At 43.3% G+C, this 17,251-nt stretch overlaps 2 long non-coding RNA genes and 3 gene segments (V, D, J or C); all 5 read left to right on the top strand.

The window, feature by feature from the left end:
* Window positions 1-2,261: 2,261 nt before the first annotated feature.
* LOC117805978 lies at window positions 2,262-2,938 on the top strand. The segment is given in 2 exon segments: window positions 2,262-2,345; window positions 2,456-2,938. Coding segments are annotated over 2 exon segments (471 nt in total).
* A 2,933-nt stretch (window positions 2,939-5,871) lies between these two features.
* On the top strand, window positions 5,872-6,604 carry LOC117805981. The segment is given in 2 exon segments: window positions 5,872-5,965; window positions 6,076-6,604. Coding segments are annotated over 2 exon segments (465 nt in total).
* A 4,081-nt stretch (window positions 6,605-10,685) lies between these two features.
* On the top strand, window positions 10,686-11,712 carry LOC117805992. Its single transcript, XR_004629574.1, has 3 exons — window positions 10,686-10,783; window positions 10,903-11,482; window positions 11,593-11,712. It is a non-coding gene; the product is annotated as an uncharacterized LOC117805992 (long non-coding RNA).
* Window positions 11,713-13,601: 1,889 nt separating this feature from the next.
* Window positions 13,602-15,324, top strand: LOC117806521. The segment is given in 3 exon segments: window positions 13,602-13,650; window positions 14,916-15,205; window positions 15,289-15,324. Coding segments are annotated over 3 exon segments (375 nt in total).
* A 950-nt stretch (window positions 15,325-16,274) lies between these two features.
* LOC117805993 lies at window positions 16,275-17,251 on the top strand. Its single transcript, XR_004629575.1, has 3 exons — window positions 16,275-16,372; window positions 16,492-17,071; window positions 17,182-17,251. It is a non-coding gene; the product is annotated as an uncharacterized LOC117805993 (long non-coding RNA).

Genomic DNA, 17,251 nt, shown 5'->3' with positions numbered 1-17,251 from the left:
GACTGATGTTAAACTCAGTCAGACACACATCATGATCATCGTCCTCTGTATCACCTTTAACCTTTTAATCATTTCAGGTAAAGTATTCAAGTTTTTCAAACATTGTCGTCTTAATTTGAAATTCTACTTCCTGTTTTACTGTTTTTTGCACACATTGTGATTGTGTGTTGTTGTTTCCTCAGGTTCCTCTGTCGACAAAGAAGTCATCCAGACTCCAGCTCACGTTTACATCAAACCAGGAGAAAAAACAGGAACACTCAACTGTAGACATGAAATTAAAGACTATAATCGAATCCTCTGGTACAAGCAGTCAGACGGAGAGATGATGTTCCTGGGATATGTGTTTATGAGCAATCCAAACCCAGAGCCAGGCGTGAAGGTGACGATGGGAGGGAGTGCAGATAAAGGCAAGAACTGCACATTAACAATCAAAGAAGTGGATCTGAACAGCAGTGCAGTGTATTTCTGTGCTGCTAGTCTCCACAGTGCTACAGATCTTTGTTTCTCAATACAAAAAGCTTCTGATGATGGTTTCATTTCATCTCTGTGTTACAGTTCACAGCCCCTTACACCTGTTTCAAAGTCCTCTAACCAATGTGGGTCTTTACTTCTCATCCAGATCAGATATCATGACGGGAGGTTTGGAGACCGCAGCCTCAGACTTTCACTCATGGATTTGATCTGAACGGAGTGGATGTATTATTCAGGATTATGTCAGCCAGCAGCTGAATATTAGGACTGAGAATCACAGGGACACTCAGGACATGATGTAATACAATATAACATGAGACCACACAGGAAGGAAAGACACCTAATACTTGATACTCTGCCCACAATAACTATAATGACACAATACAGCAATAACTAATAAACTGGAAAGACCATCATGTAGGGCTGGGCGATAAATCCATCTCATCTATGAATTCATATTTGTGATCTAGGACGACTTTTAAACAAGAACATCTAGACTTTCTCTTTAACTTCCTCCACCCTCCCTCTGGGCTCTTGAATCTCCTCTTATTTACCTCCTACAGGGACAAACAACAACAACAACAACAACTACATGGCCGCCAGCATTAATGAAGACTGTTCCCAAGAAAGTGGTTTGTAACTGGTTTGGTTTTACAGCGTCAGACCTCAAACAATCCACAGTCCCTCAGTTTGTTCAGAAGCTGTAGCAGCTAAGGGAAGCAGCACGACCAATTTATTCCAACATCAGCTGCACACGTGAACAGATCTCTAGAGAGCTGGACTACAACAGACATGTGGTCCAGTCCAACCATGCAGCCTCACACGAGTGTGACGGAGCATCTTATGAACGATGATCGGGCTCTGTGAAGTGTCTTCCTCTGATAGGTGGCAGTATATACCCTTCATGAAACTGTGGTGTGTGTTGGTGTCTGATATGATGTTGTTCATGTAAAGAACTGGAGGTACAATGTGACTCCGCCCACTTTAAAAGGTGGTGTTTGTGAAACTGGAAGAAGAGGCGTTTCCTTAAAGAGAGGAGGAAGAGTCAGCAGACGAGCTCACAGTAAACTGGGATGAAGAAAGAGAAGCAATAACCAGACTGATGTTAAACTCAGTCAGAAACTACATCATGATCATTTTCCTCTGTGTCACTCTGAATGTTTTCATCGTCTCAGGTACTCTGGAGAACATTATATTCAATGATATCCAAATTTGACATTTTAATGAAGGATTTTTAAAATCTATTTCCTCTCATTCTTACAAACTGGGATTGTGTTTTCTGCTGTTTCCACAGGGGCCTCTGTTGGCAAAGAGGTCAACCAGGATCCATCTGATGTGATCAAGAGACCGGGTGAACCGGCAATATTTAACTGCCTACATAAAGATCAGAGCTTGAACCAAATCCTCTGGTACAAACAGTTAGAGGACGGACAGATGCAGTTCCTGGGATACATGACTGGAGAACAAGAAGTTCCTGAAAAAGGAGTTAATGTGAAGATAACAGGGAATGCAAGAAAAGATCAGACCTGCACATTAACAATCAAAGAAGTGGATCTGAACAGCAGTGCAGTGTATTTCTGTGCTGCTAGTCTCCACAGTGCTGCATGTCACCACTCATCAGTACAAAAACCTCCCTTTATCTCTAAGACACAGCTCACAGCCTCTTCAACTTATTGGGTGTTATTACCAAACCTGTGGTGACAGCTGACATGATGACTGTGATGTGAAGAGGAGGAGGAAGCAGCTCAGACTCCTCCCACCTCATCACTCTGTCTCCTTTTCTGATAGGACGTCTTAGTGGCTGCTCTGACACAGGAGACACAACATGATCATCTTATTCCTGATCATTCATTTCAACATCTTTCTGGTGTCAGGTAATGTCTCTAGAGGTTCTTAAAATAGGTGTTTTGTAGGTTTAGTTGTTGAAAGTGTTTTAAAGTGCTGCTGTTTGAGCTGTTCTGTTTACGTCTTCGTCTTTCCACAGGTTCCTCTCCTGGTAAAAAGGTCACCCAGACTCCAGCTCACGTTTACATCAAACCAGGAGAGAAAACAGCCACACTCAACTGTAGACATGAAATTTCAGGCTATTATACTATTCTCTGGTACAAGCAGTCAGACGGACAGATGACGCTCCTGGGATATATGTACCTCACGGATGCAACCCTAGAGAAGGATGTGAAGGTGAAGGTGAAGATGGGAGGGGATGCAAATGAAAACAAGACCTGCACATTAACAATTGAAGAAGCCGACCTGAACAGCAGTGCAGTGTATTTCTGTGCTGCTAGTCTCCACAGTGCTGCATGTCACCACTCATCAGTACAAAAACCTGCTCTCCACATTTTATCATCTCTGTCGGCTCACAGCCGCCCTCACACCTGCAACAAGCCTCTTCATTTAAATCTCTGATCTCTGTGAATAATAGAGCAGTGGTTGTTGAAACCACCGCTCTGAAAGAAGTGTTCCTCTCTCTCCTCCTCCACGCCTTTAGAACCTTCATACTGGACCAGATCACTTCAAGATCCTGCTCTAGCCCTCAATAACCTCGCCCCCTCGTACCCGACCGACCTCCTCAAACGCCACTCCCCATCTCACCGCCTCAGATCTCCTGTCCCTTTTCACCAAGACCAAGCACCGCACCTTGGGGGACAGAGTCGTTGCAATCTCTGCCCAGACTCTCTGAACTCTCTCCCTCCAAACATCCTCAACTCTGACTCTCTTCACTCGTTTAAAAACCACCTCAAGACCTTCCTGTTCAACAAAGACCACAACACATGACCTCTCCTCCCGCCCCCCCTCTGTCTTTGTTCTGTTGAGTACCCAGAAAAGCTCTATACAAGTCTAATCAATTATTATTATTATTAAAATATAAATAGAGTTTCATGACATACTGCTTCATAAAAATAGACCAACATACAAGAAATGAAGTGAGTGCACGCTGTAAGGAGGGTACCACCTCAGCCTCATCTGAGCCAGGATAAACCTGGTCTGGGTTCCTCTCATAAGGTGGCAGTATAAACCTTTGACGTGGTGTTTGACGTGATGTTCTTACGTTGAGTTACGACTGTGACTCCGCCCACTTTAAAAGCTCAAAAGGAGGGATTTCCTTTTGAACCCCAGCCTCCAGTTTACTGTGACATCAACTCTGACACATGTAGACTGATGTTAAACTCAGTCAGACACACATCATGATCATCGTCCTCTGTATCACCTTTTACCTTTTAATCGTTTCAGGTAAAGTATTCAAGTTTTTTTTACAGATTGTCGTCTTAATTTGAAATTCTACTTCCTGTTTTACTGTTTTTTGCACACATTGTGATTGTGTGTTGTTGTTTCCTCAGGTTCCTCTGTCGACAAAGAAGTCATCCAGACTCCAGCTCACGTTTACATCAAACCAGGAGAAAAAACAGGAACACTCAACTGTAGACATGAAATTAAAGACTATAATCGAATCCTCTGGTACAAGCAGTCAGACGGAGAGATGATGTTCCTGGGATATGTGTTTATGAGCGATCCAAACCCAGAACCAGGCGTGAAGGTGACGATGGGAGGGAGTGCAGATAAAGGCAAGACCTGCACATTAACAATCAAAGAAGTGGATCTGAACAGCAGTGCAGTGTATTTCTGTGCTGCTAGTCTCCACAGTGCTACAGATCTTTGTTTCTCAATACAAAAAGCTTCTGATGATGGTTTCATTTCATCTCTGTGTTACAGTTCACAGCCCCTTACACCTGTTTCAAAGTCCTCTAACCAATGTGGGTCTTTACTTCTCATCCAGATCAGATATCATGACGGGAGGTTTGGAGACCGCAGCCTCAGACTTTCACTCATGGATTTGATCTGAACTGAGTGGATGTATTATTCAGGATTATGTCAGCCAGCAGCTGAATATTAGGGCTGAGAATCACAGGGACACTCAGGACATGATGTAATACAATATAACATGATACCACACAGGAAGGAAAGACACCTAATACTTGATACTCTGCCCACAATAACTATAATGACACAATACAGCAATAACTAATAAACTGGAAGACCATCATGTAGGGCTGGGCGATAAATCCATCTCATCTATGAATTCATATTTGTGATCTAGGACGACTTTTAAAGAAGAACATCTAGACTTTCTCTTTAACTTCCTCCACCCTCCCTCTGTGCTCTTGAAGCTCCTCTTATTTACCTCCTACAGGGACAAACAACAACAACAACAACATGGCCGCCAGCATTAATGAAGACTGTTCCCAAGAAAGTGGTTTGTAACTGGTTTGGTTTTGCAGCGTCAGACCTCAAACAATCCACAGTCCCTCAGTTTGTTCAGAAGCTGTAGCAGCTAAAGGAAGCAGCACGACCAATTTATTCCAACATCAGCTGCACACGTGAAAAGATCTCTAGAGAGCTGGACTACAACAGACATGTGGTCCAGTCCAACCATGCAGCCTCACACGAGTGTGACGGAGCATCTTATTAACGATGATCGGGCTCTGTGAAGTGTCTTCCTCTGATAGATGGCAGTATATACCCTTCATGAAACTGTGGTGTGTGTTGGTGTCTGATATGATGTTGTTCATGTAAAGAACTGGAGGTACAATGTGACTCCGCCCACTTTAAAAGGTGGTGTTTGTGAAACTGGAAGAAGAGGCGTTTCCTTAAAGAGAGGAGGAAGAGTCAGCAGACGAGCTCACAGTAAACTGGGATGAAGAAAGAGAAGCAATAACCAGACTGATGTTAAACTCAGTCAGAAACTACATCATGATCATTTTCCTCTGTGTCACTCTGAATGTTTTCATCGTCTCAGGTACTCTGGAGAACATTATATTCAATGATATCCAAATTTGACATTTTAATGAAGGATTTTTAAAATCTATTTCCTCTCATTCTTACAAACTGGGATTGTGTTTTCTGCTGTTTCCACAGGGGCCTCTGTCGGCAAAGAGGTCAAACAGGATCCACCTGATGTGATCAAGAGACCGGGTGAACCGGCAATATTTAACTGCAGACATAAAGATCAGAGCTTGAGCGTCATCCTCTGGTACAAACAGTTAGAGGACGGACAGATGCAGTTCCTGGGATACATGACTGGAGATCAAGAAGTTCCTGAAAAAGGAGTTAATGTGAAGATAACAGGGAGTGCCGAGAAAGATCAGAACTGCACACTAACAATCAAAGAAGTGGATCTGAACAGCAGTGCAGTGTATTTCTGTGCTGCTAGTCTCCACAGTGCTGCATGTCACCACTCATCAGTACAAAAACCTCCCTTTATCTCTAAGACACAGCTCACAGCCTCTTCAACTTATTGGGCGTTATTACCAAACCTGTGGTGACAGCTGACATGATGACTGTGATGTGAAGAGGAGGAGGAAGCAGCTCAGACTCCTCCCACCTCATCACTCTGTCTCCTTTTCTGAAAGGACGTCTTAGTGGCTGCTCTGACACAGGAGACACAACATGATCATCTTATTCCTCATCATTCATTTCAACATCTTTCTGGTGTCAGGTAATGTCTCTAGAGGTTCTTAAAATAGGTGTTTTGTAGGTTTAGTTGTTGAAAGTGTTTTAAAGTGCTGCTGTTTGAGCTGTTCTGCTTACGTCTTTGTCTTTCCACAGGTTCCTCTCCTGGTAAAAAGGTCACCCAGACTCCAGCTCACGTTTACATCAAACCAGGAGAGAAAACAGCCACACTCAACTGTAGACATGAAATTCCAAACTATTATGATATCCTCTGGTACAAGCAGTCAGACGGAGAGATGAAGTTCCTGGGATATATGTCCTTGAGCGCTCCAAACCCAGAGCCAGGCGTGAAGGTGAAGATGGGAGGTAGTGCAGCTGAAAACAAGACCTGCACATTAACAATTGAAGAAGCCGACCTGAACAGCAGTGCAGTGTATTTCTGTGCTGCTAGTCTCCACAGTGCTGCATGTCACCACTCATCAGTACAAAAACCTGCTCTCCACATTTTATCATCTCTGTCGGCTCACAGCCGCCCTCACACCTGCAACAAGCCTCTTCATTTAAATCTCTGATCTCTGTGAATAATAGAGCAGTGGTTGTTGAAACCACCGCTCTGAAAGAAGTGTTCCTCTCTCTCCTCCTCCACGCCTTTAGAACCTCCAGACTGGACTACTTCAGCAGCATCCTTTACGGCCTTCCCTCCACTGACCTCCAAAAACTCCAACATGTCCAGAACTCAGCTGCCCCGGTTACTCACCCACTCCCGCTCCACCCTTCAGCACCTCCACTGGTCAAATGTACAGATAACAGAATGTAATAAACGAGTTATGATATAAGAAACTGAGCACAGTGTTACTTCAGGCAGGTCACAAAGTCAGCTGATCTTATGGGGAATAAAATATGTAGTTTTTAAAAAGACTAAATGTCTGTGTGACTATCTTTGATAGGTGGCAGTATATACCCTTCATGAAACTGTGGTGTGTGTTGGTGTCTGATATGATGTTGTTCATGTAAAGAACTGGAGGTACAATGTGACTCCGCCCACTTTAAAAGGTGGTGTTTGTGAAACTGGAAGAAGAGGCGTTTCCTTAAAGAGAGGAGGAAGAGTCAGCAGACGAGCTCACAGTAAACTGGGATGAAGAAAGAGAAGCAATAACCAGACTGATGTTAAACTCAGTCAGAAACTACATCATGATCATTTTCCTCTGTGTCACTCTGAATGTTTTCATCGTCTCAGGTACTCTGGAGAACATTATATTCAATCATATCCAAATTTGACATTTTAATGAAGGATTTTTAAAATCTATTTCCTCTCATTCTTACAAACTGGGATTGTGTTTTCTGCTGTTTCCACAGGGGCCTCTGTCGGCAAAGAGGTCAACCAGGATCCATCTGATGTGATCAAGAGACCGGGTGAACCGGCAGTATTTAACTGCCAACACAAAATTAGTGGCTATAACCAAATCCTCTGGTACAAACAGTTAGAGGACGGACAGATGCAGCTCCTGGGATACATGTTTGGAGATCAAGCATCTCCTGAAGACAAAGACAAAGTGAGCATAGAGGGGAACGCAAATGAAAACAAGAACTGCACATTAACAATCAAAGAAGTTGATCTGAACAGCAGTGCAGTGTATTTCTGTGCTGCTAGTCTCCACAGTGCTGCATGTCACCACTCATCAGTACAAAAACCTCCCTTTATCTCTAAGACACAGCTCACAGCCTCTTCAACTTATTGGGCGTTATTACCAAACCTGTGGTGACAGCTGACATGATGACTGTGATGTGAAGAGGAGGAGGAAGCAGCTCAGACTCCTCCCACCTCATCACTCTGTCTCCTTTTCTGAAAGGACGTCTTAGTGGCTGCTCTGACACAGGAGACACAACATGATCATCTTATTCCTGATCATTCATTTCAACATCTTTCTGGTGTCAGGTAATGTCTCTAGAGGTTCTTAAAATAGGTGTTTTGTAGGTTTAGTTGTTGAAAGTGTTTTAAAGTGCTGCTGTTTGAGCTGTTCTGTTTACGTCTTCGTCTTTCCACAGGTTCCTCTCCTGGTAAAAAGGTCACCCAGACTCCAGCTCACGTTTACATCAAACCAGGAGAGAAAACAGCCACACTCAACTGTAGACATGAAATAACAGGCTATTATGTTATCCTCTGGTACAAGCAGTCAGACGGACAGATGCAGCTCTTGGGATATGTGTCCTTCACGGATCCAACCCTAGAGGAGGATGTGAAGATGAAGGTGAAGATGGGAGGGGATGCAGCTGAAAACAAGACCTGCACATTAACAATTGAAGAAGCCGACCTGAACAGCAGTGCAGTGTATTTCTGTGCTGCTAGTCTCCACAGTGCTGCATGTCACCACTCATCAGTACAAAAACCTGCTCTCCACATTTTATCATCTCTGTCGGCTCACAGCCGCCCTCACACCTGCAACAAGCCTCTTCATTTAAATCTCTGATCTCTGTGAATAATAGAGCAGTGGTTGTTGAAACCACCGCTCTGAGAGAAGTGTTCCTCTCTCTCCTCCTCCACGCCTTTAGAACCTTCATACTGGACCAGATCACTTCAAGATCCTGCTCTAGCCCTCAATAACCTCGCCCCCTCGTACCTGACCGACCTCCTCAAACGCCACTCCCCATCTCACCGCCTCAGATCTCCTGTCCCCTATCACCAAGACCAAGCACAGCACCTTGGGGGGCAGAGTCTTCATCATCGCTGCCCAGACTCTCTGAACTCTCTCCCTCCAAACATCCTCAACTCTGACTCTCTTCACTCGTTTAAAAACCACCTCAAGACCTTCCTGTTCAACAAAGACCACAACACATGACCTCTCCTCCCGCCCCCCCTCTGTCTTTGTTCTGTTGAGTACCCAGAAAAGCTCTATACAAGTCCAATCAATTATTATTATTATTATTAAAATATAAATAGAGTTTCATGACATACTGCTTCATAAAAATAGACCAACATACAAGAAATGAAGTGAGTGCACGCTGTAAGGAGGGTACCACCTCAGCCTCATCTGAGCCAGGATAAACCTGGTCTGGGTTCCTCTCATAAGGTGGCAGTATAAACCTTTGACGTGGTGTTTGACGTGATGTTCTTACGTTGAGTTACGACTGTGACTCCGCCCACTTTAAAAGCTCAAAAGGAGGGATTTCCTTATGAACCCCAGCCTCCAGTTTACTGTGACATCAACTCTGACACATGTAGACTGATGTTAAACTCAGTCAGACACACATCATGATCATCGTCCTCTGTATCACCTTTCACCTTTTCATCTTTTCAGGTAAAGTATTCAAGTTTTTTTTACAGATTGTCGTCTTAATTTGAAGTTCTACTTCCTGTTTTACTGTTTTTTGCACACATTGTGATTGTGTGTTGTTGTTTCCTCAGGTTCCTCTGTCGACAAAGAAGTCACCCAGACTCCAGCTCACGTTTACATCAAACCAGGAGAGAAAACAACAACACTCACCTGTAAACATGAAATTAAAGACTATGATCGAATCCTCTGGTACAAGCAGTCAGACGGAGAGATGATGTTCCTGGGATATGTGTTTATGAGCGATCCAAACCCAGAACCAGGCGTGAAGGTGACGATGGGAGGGAGTGCAGATAAAGGCAAGACCTGCACATTAACAATCAAAGAAGTGGATCTGAACAGCAGTGCAGTGTATTTCTGTGCTGCTAGTCTCCACAGTGCTACAGATCTTTGTTTCTCAATACAAAAAGCTTCTGATGATGGTTTCATTTCATCTCTGTGTTACAGTTCACAGCCCCTTACACCTGTTTCAAAGTCCTCTAACCAATGTGGGTCTTTACTTCTCATCCAGATCAGATACTATGACGGGAGGTTTGGAGACCGCAGCCTCAGACTTTCACTCATGGATTTGATCTGAACTGAGTGGATGTATTATTCAGGATTATGTCAGCCAGCAGCTGAATATTAGGGCTGAGAATCACAGGGACACTCAGGACACGATGTGATACAATATGACATGATACCACACAGGAAGGAAAGACACCTAATACTTGATACTCTGCCCACAATAACTATAATGACACAATACAGCAATAGCTAATAAACTGGAAAGACCATCATGTAGGGCTGGGCGATAAATCCATCTCATCTATGAATTCATATTTGTGATCTAGGACGACTTTTAAACAAGAACATCTAGACTTTCTCTTTAACTTCCTCCACCCTCCCTCTGGGCTCTTGAAGCTCCTCTTATTTACCTCCTACAGGGACAAACAACAACAACAACAACAACATGGCCGCCAGCATTAATGAAGACTGTTCCCAAGAAAGTGGTTTGTAACTTGTTTGGTTTTGCAGTGTCAGACCTCAAACAATCCACAGTCCCTCAGTTTGTTCAGAAGCTGTAGCAGCTAAAGGAAGAAGCACGACCAATTTATTCCAACATCAGCTGCACACGTGAAAAGATCTCTAGAGAGCTGGACTACAACAGACATGTGGTCCAGTCCAACCATGCAGCCTCACACGAGTGTGACGGAGCATCTTATGAACGATGATGGGGCTCTGTGAAGTGTCTTCCTCTGATAGGTGGCAGTATATACCCTTCATGAAACTGTGGTGTGTGTTGGTGTCTGATATGATGTTGTTCATGTAAAGAACTGGAGGTACAATGTGACTCCGCCCACTTTAAAAGGTGGTGTTTGTGAAACTGGAAGAAGAGGCGTTTCCTTAAAGAGAGGAGGAAGAGTCAGCAGACGAGCTCACAGTAAACTGGGATGAAGAAAGAGAAGCAATAACCAGACTGATGTTAAACTCAGTCAGAAACTACATCATGATCATTTTCCTCTGTGTCACTCTGAATGTTTTCATCGTCTCAGGTACTCTGGAGAACATTATATTCAATCATATCCAAATTTGACATTTTAATGAAGGATTTTTAAAATCTATTTCCTCTCATTCTTACAAACTGGGATTGTGTTTTCTGCTGTTTCCACAGGGGCCTCTGTCGGCAAAGAGGTCAACCAGGATCCATCTGATGTGATCAAGAGACCGGGTGAACCGGCAATATTTAACTGCCAACACAAAATTAGTGGCTATAACCAAATCCTCTGGTACAAACAGTTAAAGAACAAACAGATGCAGTTCCTGGGATACATGAATTATGATCAAGCATCTCCTGAAGACAAAGACAAAGTGAGCATAGAGGGGGATGCAAATGCCAACAAGGACTGCAAACTAACAATCAAAGAAGTGGATCTGAACAGCAGTGCAGTGTATTTCTGTGCTGCTAGTCTCCACAGTGCTGCATGTCACCACTCATCAGTACAAAAACCTCCCTTTATCTCTAAGACACAGCTCACAGCCTCTTCAACTTATTGGGTGTTATTACCAAACCTGTGGTGACAGCTGACATGATGACTGTGATGTGAAGAGGAGGAGGAAGCAGCTCAGACTCCTCCCACCTCATCACTCTGTCTCCTTTTCTGAAAGGACGTCTTAGTGGCTGCTCTGACACAGGAGACACAACATGATCATCTTATTCCTGATCATTCATTTCAACATCTTTCTGGTGTCAGGTAATGTCTCTAGAGGTTCTTAAAATAGGTGCTTTGTAGGTTTAGTTGTTGAAAGTGTTTTAAAGTGCTGCTGTTTGAGCTGTTCTGTTTACGTCTTCGTCTTTCCACAGGTTCCTCTCCTGGTAAAAAGGTCACCCAGACTCCAGCTCACGTTTACATCAAACCAGGAGAGAAAACAGCCACACTCAACTGTAGACATGAAATTCCAACTTATAATAATATCCTCTGGTACAAACAGTCAGATGGAGGGATGCAGCTACTGGGGAATGTGTATCACACCAATCCAACCCTAGAGGAGGATGTGAAGGTGAAGGTGAAGATGGGAGGGAGTGCAGCTGAAAACAAGACCTGCACATTAACAATTGAAGAAGTGGACCTGAACAGCAGTGCAGTGTATTTCTGTGCTGCTAGTCTCCACAGTGCTGCATGTCACCACTCATCAGTACAAAAACCTGCTCTCCACATTTTATCATCTCTGTCGGCTCACAGCCGCCCTCACACCTGCAACAAGCCTCTTCATTTAAATCTCTGATCTCTGTGAATAATAGAGCAGTGGTTGTTGAAACCACCGCTCTGAAAGAAGTGTTCCTCTCTCTCCACCTCCACGCCTTTAGAACCTCCAGACTGGACCGGATCCACTTCAAGATCCTGCTCTAGCCCTCAATAATCTTGCCCCCCTCATACCTGACCGAACTCCTCAAACGTCACTCCCCATATTGCTGCCTCAGATCTCCTGTCCCTTATCACCAAGACCAAGCACCGCACTTTGGGGGACAGAGCGTTTCTTTTATTTCTGCTTCTTTCTTGTTTTCAGTCTCTGTAAAGCTCTTTGAATTACATTTGATTTGTATGAAAGGTGATGTATAAATAAAGCTTGGTTGATTGATTCTCTTTCTGTAAAGTGTCCTGGCTGAACTCTGCTTGATGGATATGATCTGAACTGAGTGGATATATTATATAAGATTAAGACACTTTGCCAATAACAGCTTTAATATCAAAAACACTTCCTGCAATAACTGATGAACTGCATGATAATTATATAAAGAGTCATGAATTAGTGACTCTGAGTCGACTTAAAGGGAATCCAGCTTGCAGCACTGTGTTATTTAAATTAGAATATTGACATGAGTTGCCATAGAAACACTGATTAATAAAGGTCTGCGTGACTATCTTTGATAGGTGGCAGTATATACCCTTCATGAAACTGTGGTGTGTGTTGGTGTCTGATATGATGTTGTTCATGTAAAGAACTGGAGGTACAATGTGACTCCGCCCACTTTAAAAGGTGGTGTTTGTGAAACTGGAAGAAGAGGCGTTTCCTTAAAGAGAGGAGGAAGAGTCAGCAGACGAGCTCACAGTAAACTGGGATGAAGAAAGAGAAGCAATAACCAGACTGATGTTAAACTCAGTCAGAAACTACATCATGATCATTTTTCTCTGTGTCACTCTGAATGTTTTCATCGTCTCAGGTACTCTGGAGAACATTATATTCAATGATATCCAAATTTGACATTTTAATGAAGGATTTTTAAAATCTATTTCCTCTCATTCTTACAAACTGGGATTGTGTTTTCTGTTGTTTCCACAGGGGCCTCTGTCGGCAAAGAGGTCAACCAGGATCCATCTGATGTGATCAAGAGACCGGGTGAACCGGCAATATTTAACTGCCAACACAAAGATCAGAGCTTGAACCAAATCCTCTGGTACAAACAGTTAAAGAACAAACAGATGCAGCTCCTGGGATACATGGTTGGAGATAAAGAAGTTCCTGAAAAAGGAGTTAATGTGAAGATAACAGGGAATGCAGGAAAAGATCAGACCTGCACATTAACAATCAAAGAAGTGGAGCTGAACAGCAGTGCAGTGTATTTCTGTGCTGCTAGTCTCCACAGTGCTGCATGTCACCACTCATCAGTACAAAAACCTCCCTTTATCTCTAAGACACAGCTCACAGCCTCTTCAACTTATTGGGTGTTATTACCAAACCTGTGGTGACAGCTGACATGATGACTGTGATGTGAAGAGGAGGAGGAAGCAGCTCAGACTCCTCCCACCTCATCACTCTGTCTCCTTTTCTGAAAGGACGTCTTAGTGGCTGCTCTGACACAGGAGACACAACATGATCATCTTATTCCTGATCATTCATTTCAACATCTTTCTGGTGTCAGGTAATGTCTCTAGAGGTTCTTAAAATAGGTGTTTTGTAGGTTTAGTTGTTGAAAGTGTTTTAAAGTGCTGCTGTTTGAGCTGTTCTGTTTACGTCTTCGTCTTTCCACAGGTTCCTCTCCTGGTAAAAAGGTCACCCAGACTCCAGCTCACGTTTACATCAAACCAGGAGAGAAAACAGCCACACTCAACTGTAGACATGAAATATCAACCTATGATCAAATCCTCTGGTACAAGCAGTCAGACGGAGAGATGACACTCCTGGGATATATGTATTACACAGCTCCAACCCTAGAGAAGGATGTGAACATGAAGGTGAAGATGGGAGGGGATGCTGCTGAAAACAAGACCTGCACATTAACAATTGAAGAAGTGGAGCTGAACAGCAGTGCAGTGTATTTCTGTGCTGCTAGTCTCCACAGTGCTGCATGTCACCACTCATCAGTACAAAAACCTGCTCTCCACATTTTATCATCTCTGTCGGCTCACAGCCGCCCTCACACCTGCAACAAGCCTCTTCATTTAAATCTCTGATCTCTGTGAATAATAGAGCAGTGGTTGTTGAAACCACCGCTCTGAAAGAAGTGTTCCTCTCTCTCCTCCTCCACGCCTTTAGAACCTCCAGACTGGACTACTGCAACAGCATCCTTTACGGCCTTTCCTCCACCGTCCTGTTCAACAAAGACCACAACACATGACCTCTCCTCCCGCCCCCCCTCTGTCTTTGTTCTGTTGAGTACCCAGAAAAGCTCTATACAAGTCCAATCAATTATTATTATTATTATTAAAATATAAATAGAGTTTCATGACATACTGCTTCATAAAAATAGACCAACATACAAGAAATGAAGTGAGTGCACGCTGTAAGGAGGGTACCACCTCAGCCTCATCTGAGCCAGGATAAACCTGGTCTGGGTTCCTCTCATAAGGTGGCAGTATAAACCTTTGACGTGGTGTTTGACGTGATGTTCTTACGTTGAGTTACGACTGTGACTCCGCCCACTTTAAAAGCTCAAAAGGAGGGATTTCCTTTTGAACCCCAGCCTCCAGTTTACTGTGACATCAACTCTGACACATGTAGACTGATGTTAAACTCAGTCAGACACACATCATGATCATCGTCTTCTGCATCACCTTTTACCTTTTCATCGTTTCAGGTAAAGAATTCAAGTTTTTTTTTTTACAGATTGTCGTCTTAATTTGAAAATCTACTTCCTGTTTTACTGTTTTTTGCACACATTGTGATTGTGTGTTGTTGTTTCCTCAGGTTCCTCTGTCGACAAAGAAGTCACCCAGACTCCAGCTCACGTTTACATCAAACCAGGAGAGAAAACAACAACACTCAACTGTAGACATGAAATTAAAGACTATAATCGAATCCTCTGGTACAAGCAGTCAGACGAGGAGATGATGTTCCTGGGATATGTGTTTATGAGCAATCCAAACCCAGAGCCAGGCGTGAAGGTGAAGATGGGAGGGAGTGCAGATAAAGGCAAGAACTGCACATTAACAATCAAAGAAGTGGATCTGAACAGCAGTGCAGTGTATTTCTGTGCTGCTAGTCTCCACAGTGCTGCAGATCTTTGTTTCTCAATACAAAAAGCTTCTGATGATGGTTTCATTTCATCTCTGTGTTACAGTTCACAGCCCCTTACACCTGTTTCAAAGTCCTCTAACCAATGTGGGTCTTTACTTCTCATCCAGATCAGATATTATGCCGGGAGGTTTGGAGACCGCAGCCTCAGACTTTCACTCATGGATTTGATCTGAACTGAGTGGATGTATTATTCAGGATTATGTCAGCCAGCAGCTGAATATTAGGGCTGAGAATCACAGGGACACTCAGGACATGATGTAATACAATATAACATGATACCACACAGGAAGGAATGACACCTAATACTTGATACTCTGCCCACAATAACTATAATGACACAATACAGCAATAACTAATAAACTGGAAGACCATCATGTAGGGCTGGGCGATAAATCCATCTCATCTATGAATTCATATTTGTGATCTAGGACGACTTTTAAACAAGAACATCTAGACTTTCTCTTTAACTTCCTCCACCCTCCCTTTGTGCTCTTGAAGCTCCTCTTATTTACCTCCTACAGGGACAAACAAAAACAACAACAACATGGCTGCCAGCATTAATGAAGACTGTTCCCAAGAAAGTGGTTTGTAACTGGTTTGGTTTTACAGCGTCAGACCTCAAACAATCCACAGTCCCTCAGTTTGTTCAGAAGCTGTAGCAGCTAAAGGAAGCAGCACGACCAATTTATTCCAACATCAGCTGCACACGTGAAAAGATCTCTAGAGAGCTGGACTACAACAGACATGTGGTCCAGTCCATCCATGCAGCCTCACACGAGTGTGACGGAGCATCTTATTAATGATGATCGGGCTCTGTGAAGTGTCTTCCTCTGATAGGTGGCAGTATATACCCTTCATGAAACTGTGGTGTGTGTTGGTGTCTGATATGATGTTGTTCATGTAAAGAACTGGAGGTACAATGTGACTCCGCCCACTTTAAAAGGTGGTGTTTGTGAAACTGGAAGAAGAGGCGTTTCCTTAAAGAGAGGAGGAAGAGTCAGCAGACGAGCTCACAGTAAACTGGGATGAAGAAAGAGAAGCAATAACCAGACTGATGTTAAACTCAGTCAGAAACTACATCATGATCATTTTCCTCTGTGTCACTCTGAATGTTTTCATCGTCTCAGGTACTCTGGAGAACATTATATTCAATGATATCCAAATTTGACATTTTAATGAAGGATTTATAAAATGTATTTTCTCTCATTCTTACAAACTGGGATTGTGTTTTCTGCTGTTTCCACAGGGGCCTCTGTCGGCAAAGAGGTCAACCAGGATCCATCTGATGTGATCAAGAGACCGGGTGAACCGGCAATATTTAACTGCCAACACAAAATTAGTGGCTTTACCCAAATCCTCTGGTACAAACAGTTGGAAGACGGACAGATGCAGCTCCTGGGATACATGAATTATGATCAAGGATATCCTGAAGACAAAGACAAAGTGAGCATAGAGGGGGATGCAAATGCCAACAAGAACTGCAAACTAACAATCAAAGAAGTGGAGCTGAACAGCAGTGCAGTGTATTTCTGTGCTGCTAGTCTCCACAGTGCTGCATGTCACCACTCATCAGTACAAAAACCTCCCTTTATCTCTAAGACACAGCTCACAGCCTCTTCAACTTATTGGGCGTTATTACCAAACCTGTGGTGACAGCTGACATGATGACTGTGATGTGAAGAGGAGGAGGAAGCAGCTCAGACTCCTCCCACCTCATCACTCTGTCTCCTTTTCTGAAAGGACGTCTTAGTGGCTGCTCTGACACAGGAGACACAACATGATCATCTTATTCCTGATCATTCATTTCAACATCTTTCTGGTGTCAGGTAATGTCTCTAGAGGTTCTTAAAATAGCTGTTTTGTAGGTTTAGTTGTTGAAAGTGTTTTAAAGTGCTGCTGTTTGAGCTGTTCTGTTTACGTCTTTGTTTTTCCACAGGTTCCTCTCCTGGTAAAAAGGTCACCCAGACTCCAGCTCACGTTTACATCAAACCAGGAGAGAAAACAGC

This window comes from Notolabrus celidotus, chromosome 22, assembly GCF_009762535.1.
Source record: "Notolabrus celidotus isolate fNotCel1 chromosome 22, fNotCel1.pri, whole genome shotgun sequence".
NCBI classification, from domain to species: Eukaryota; Metazoa; Chordata; class Actinopteri; order Labriformes; family Labridae; genus Notolabrus; species Notolabrus celidotus.
Note: the sequence above shows the minus strand (reverse complement) of the source record. Positions and strands in the feature narration are given on the sequence as shown.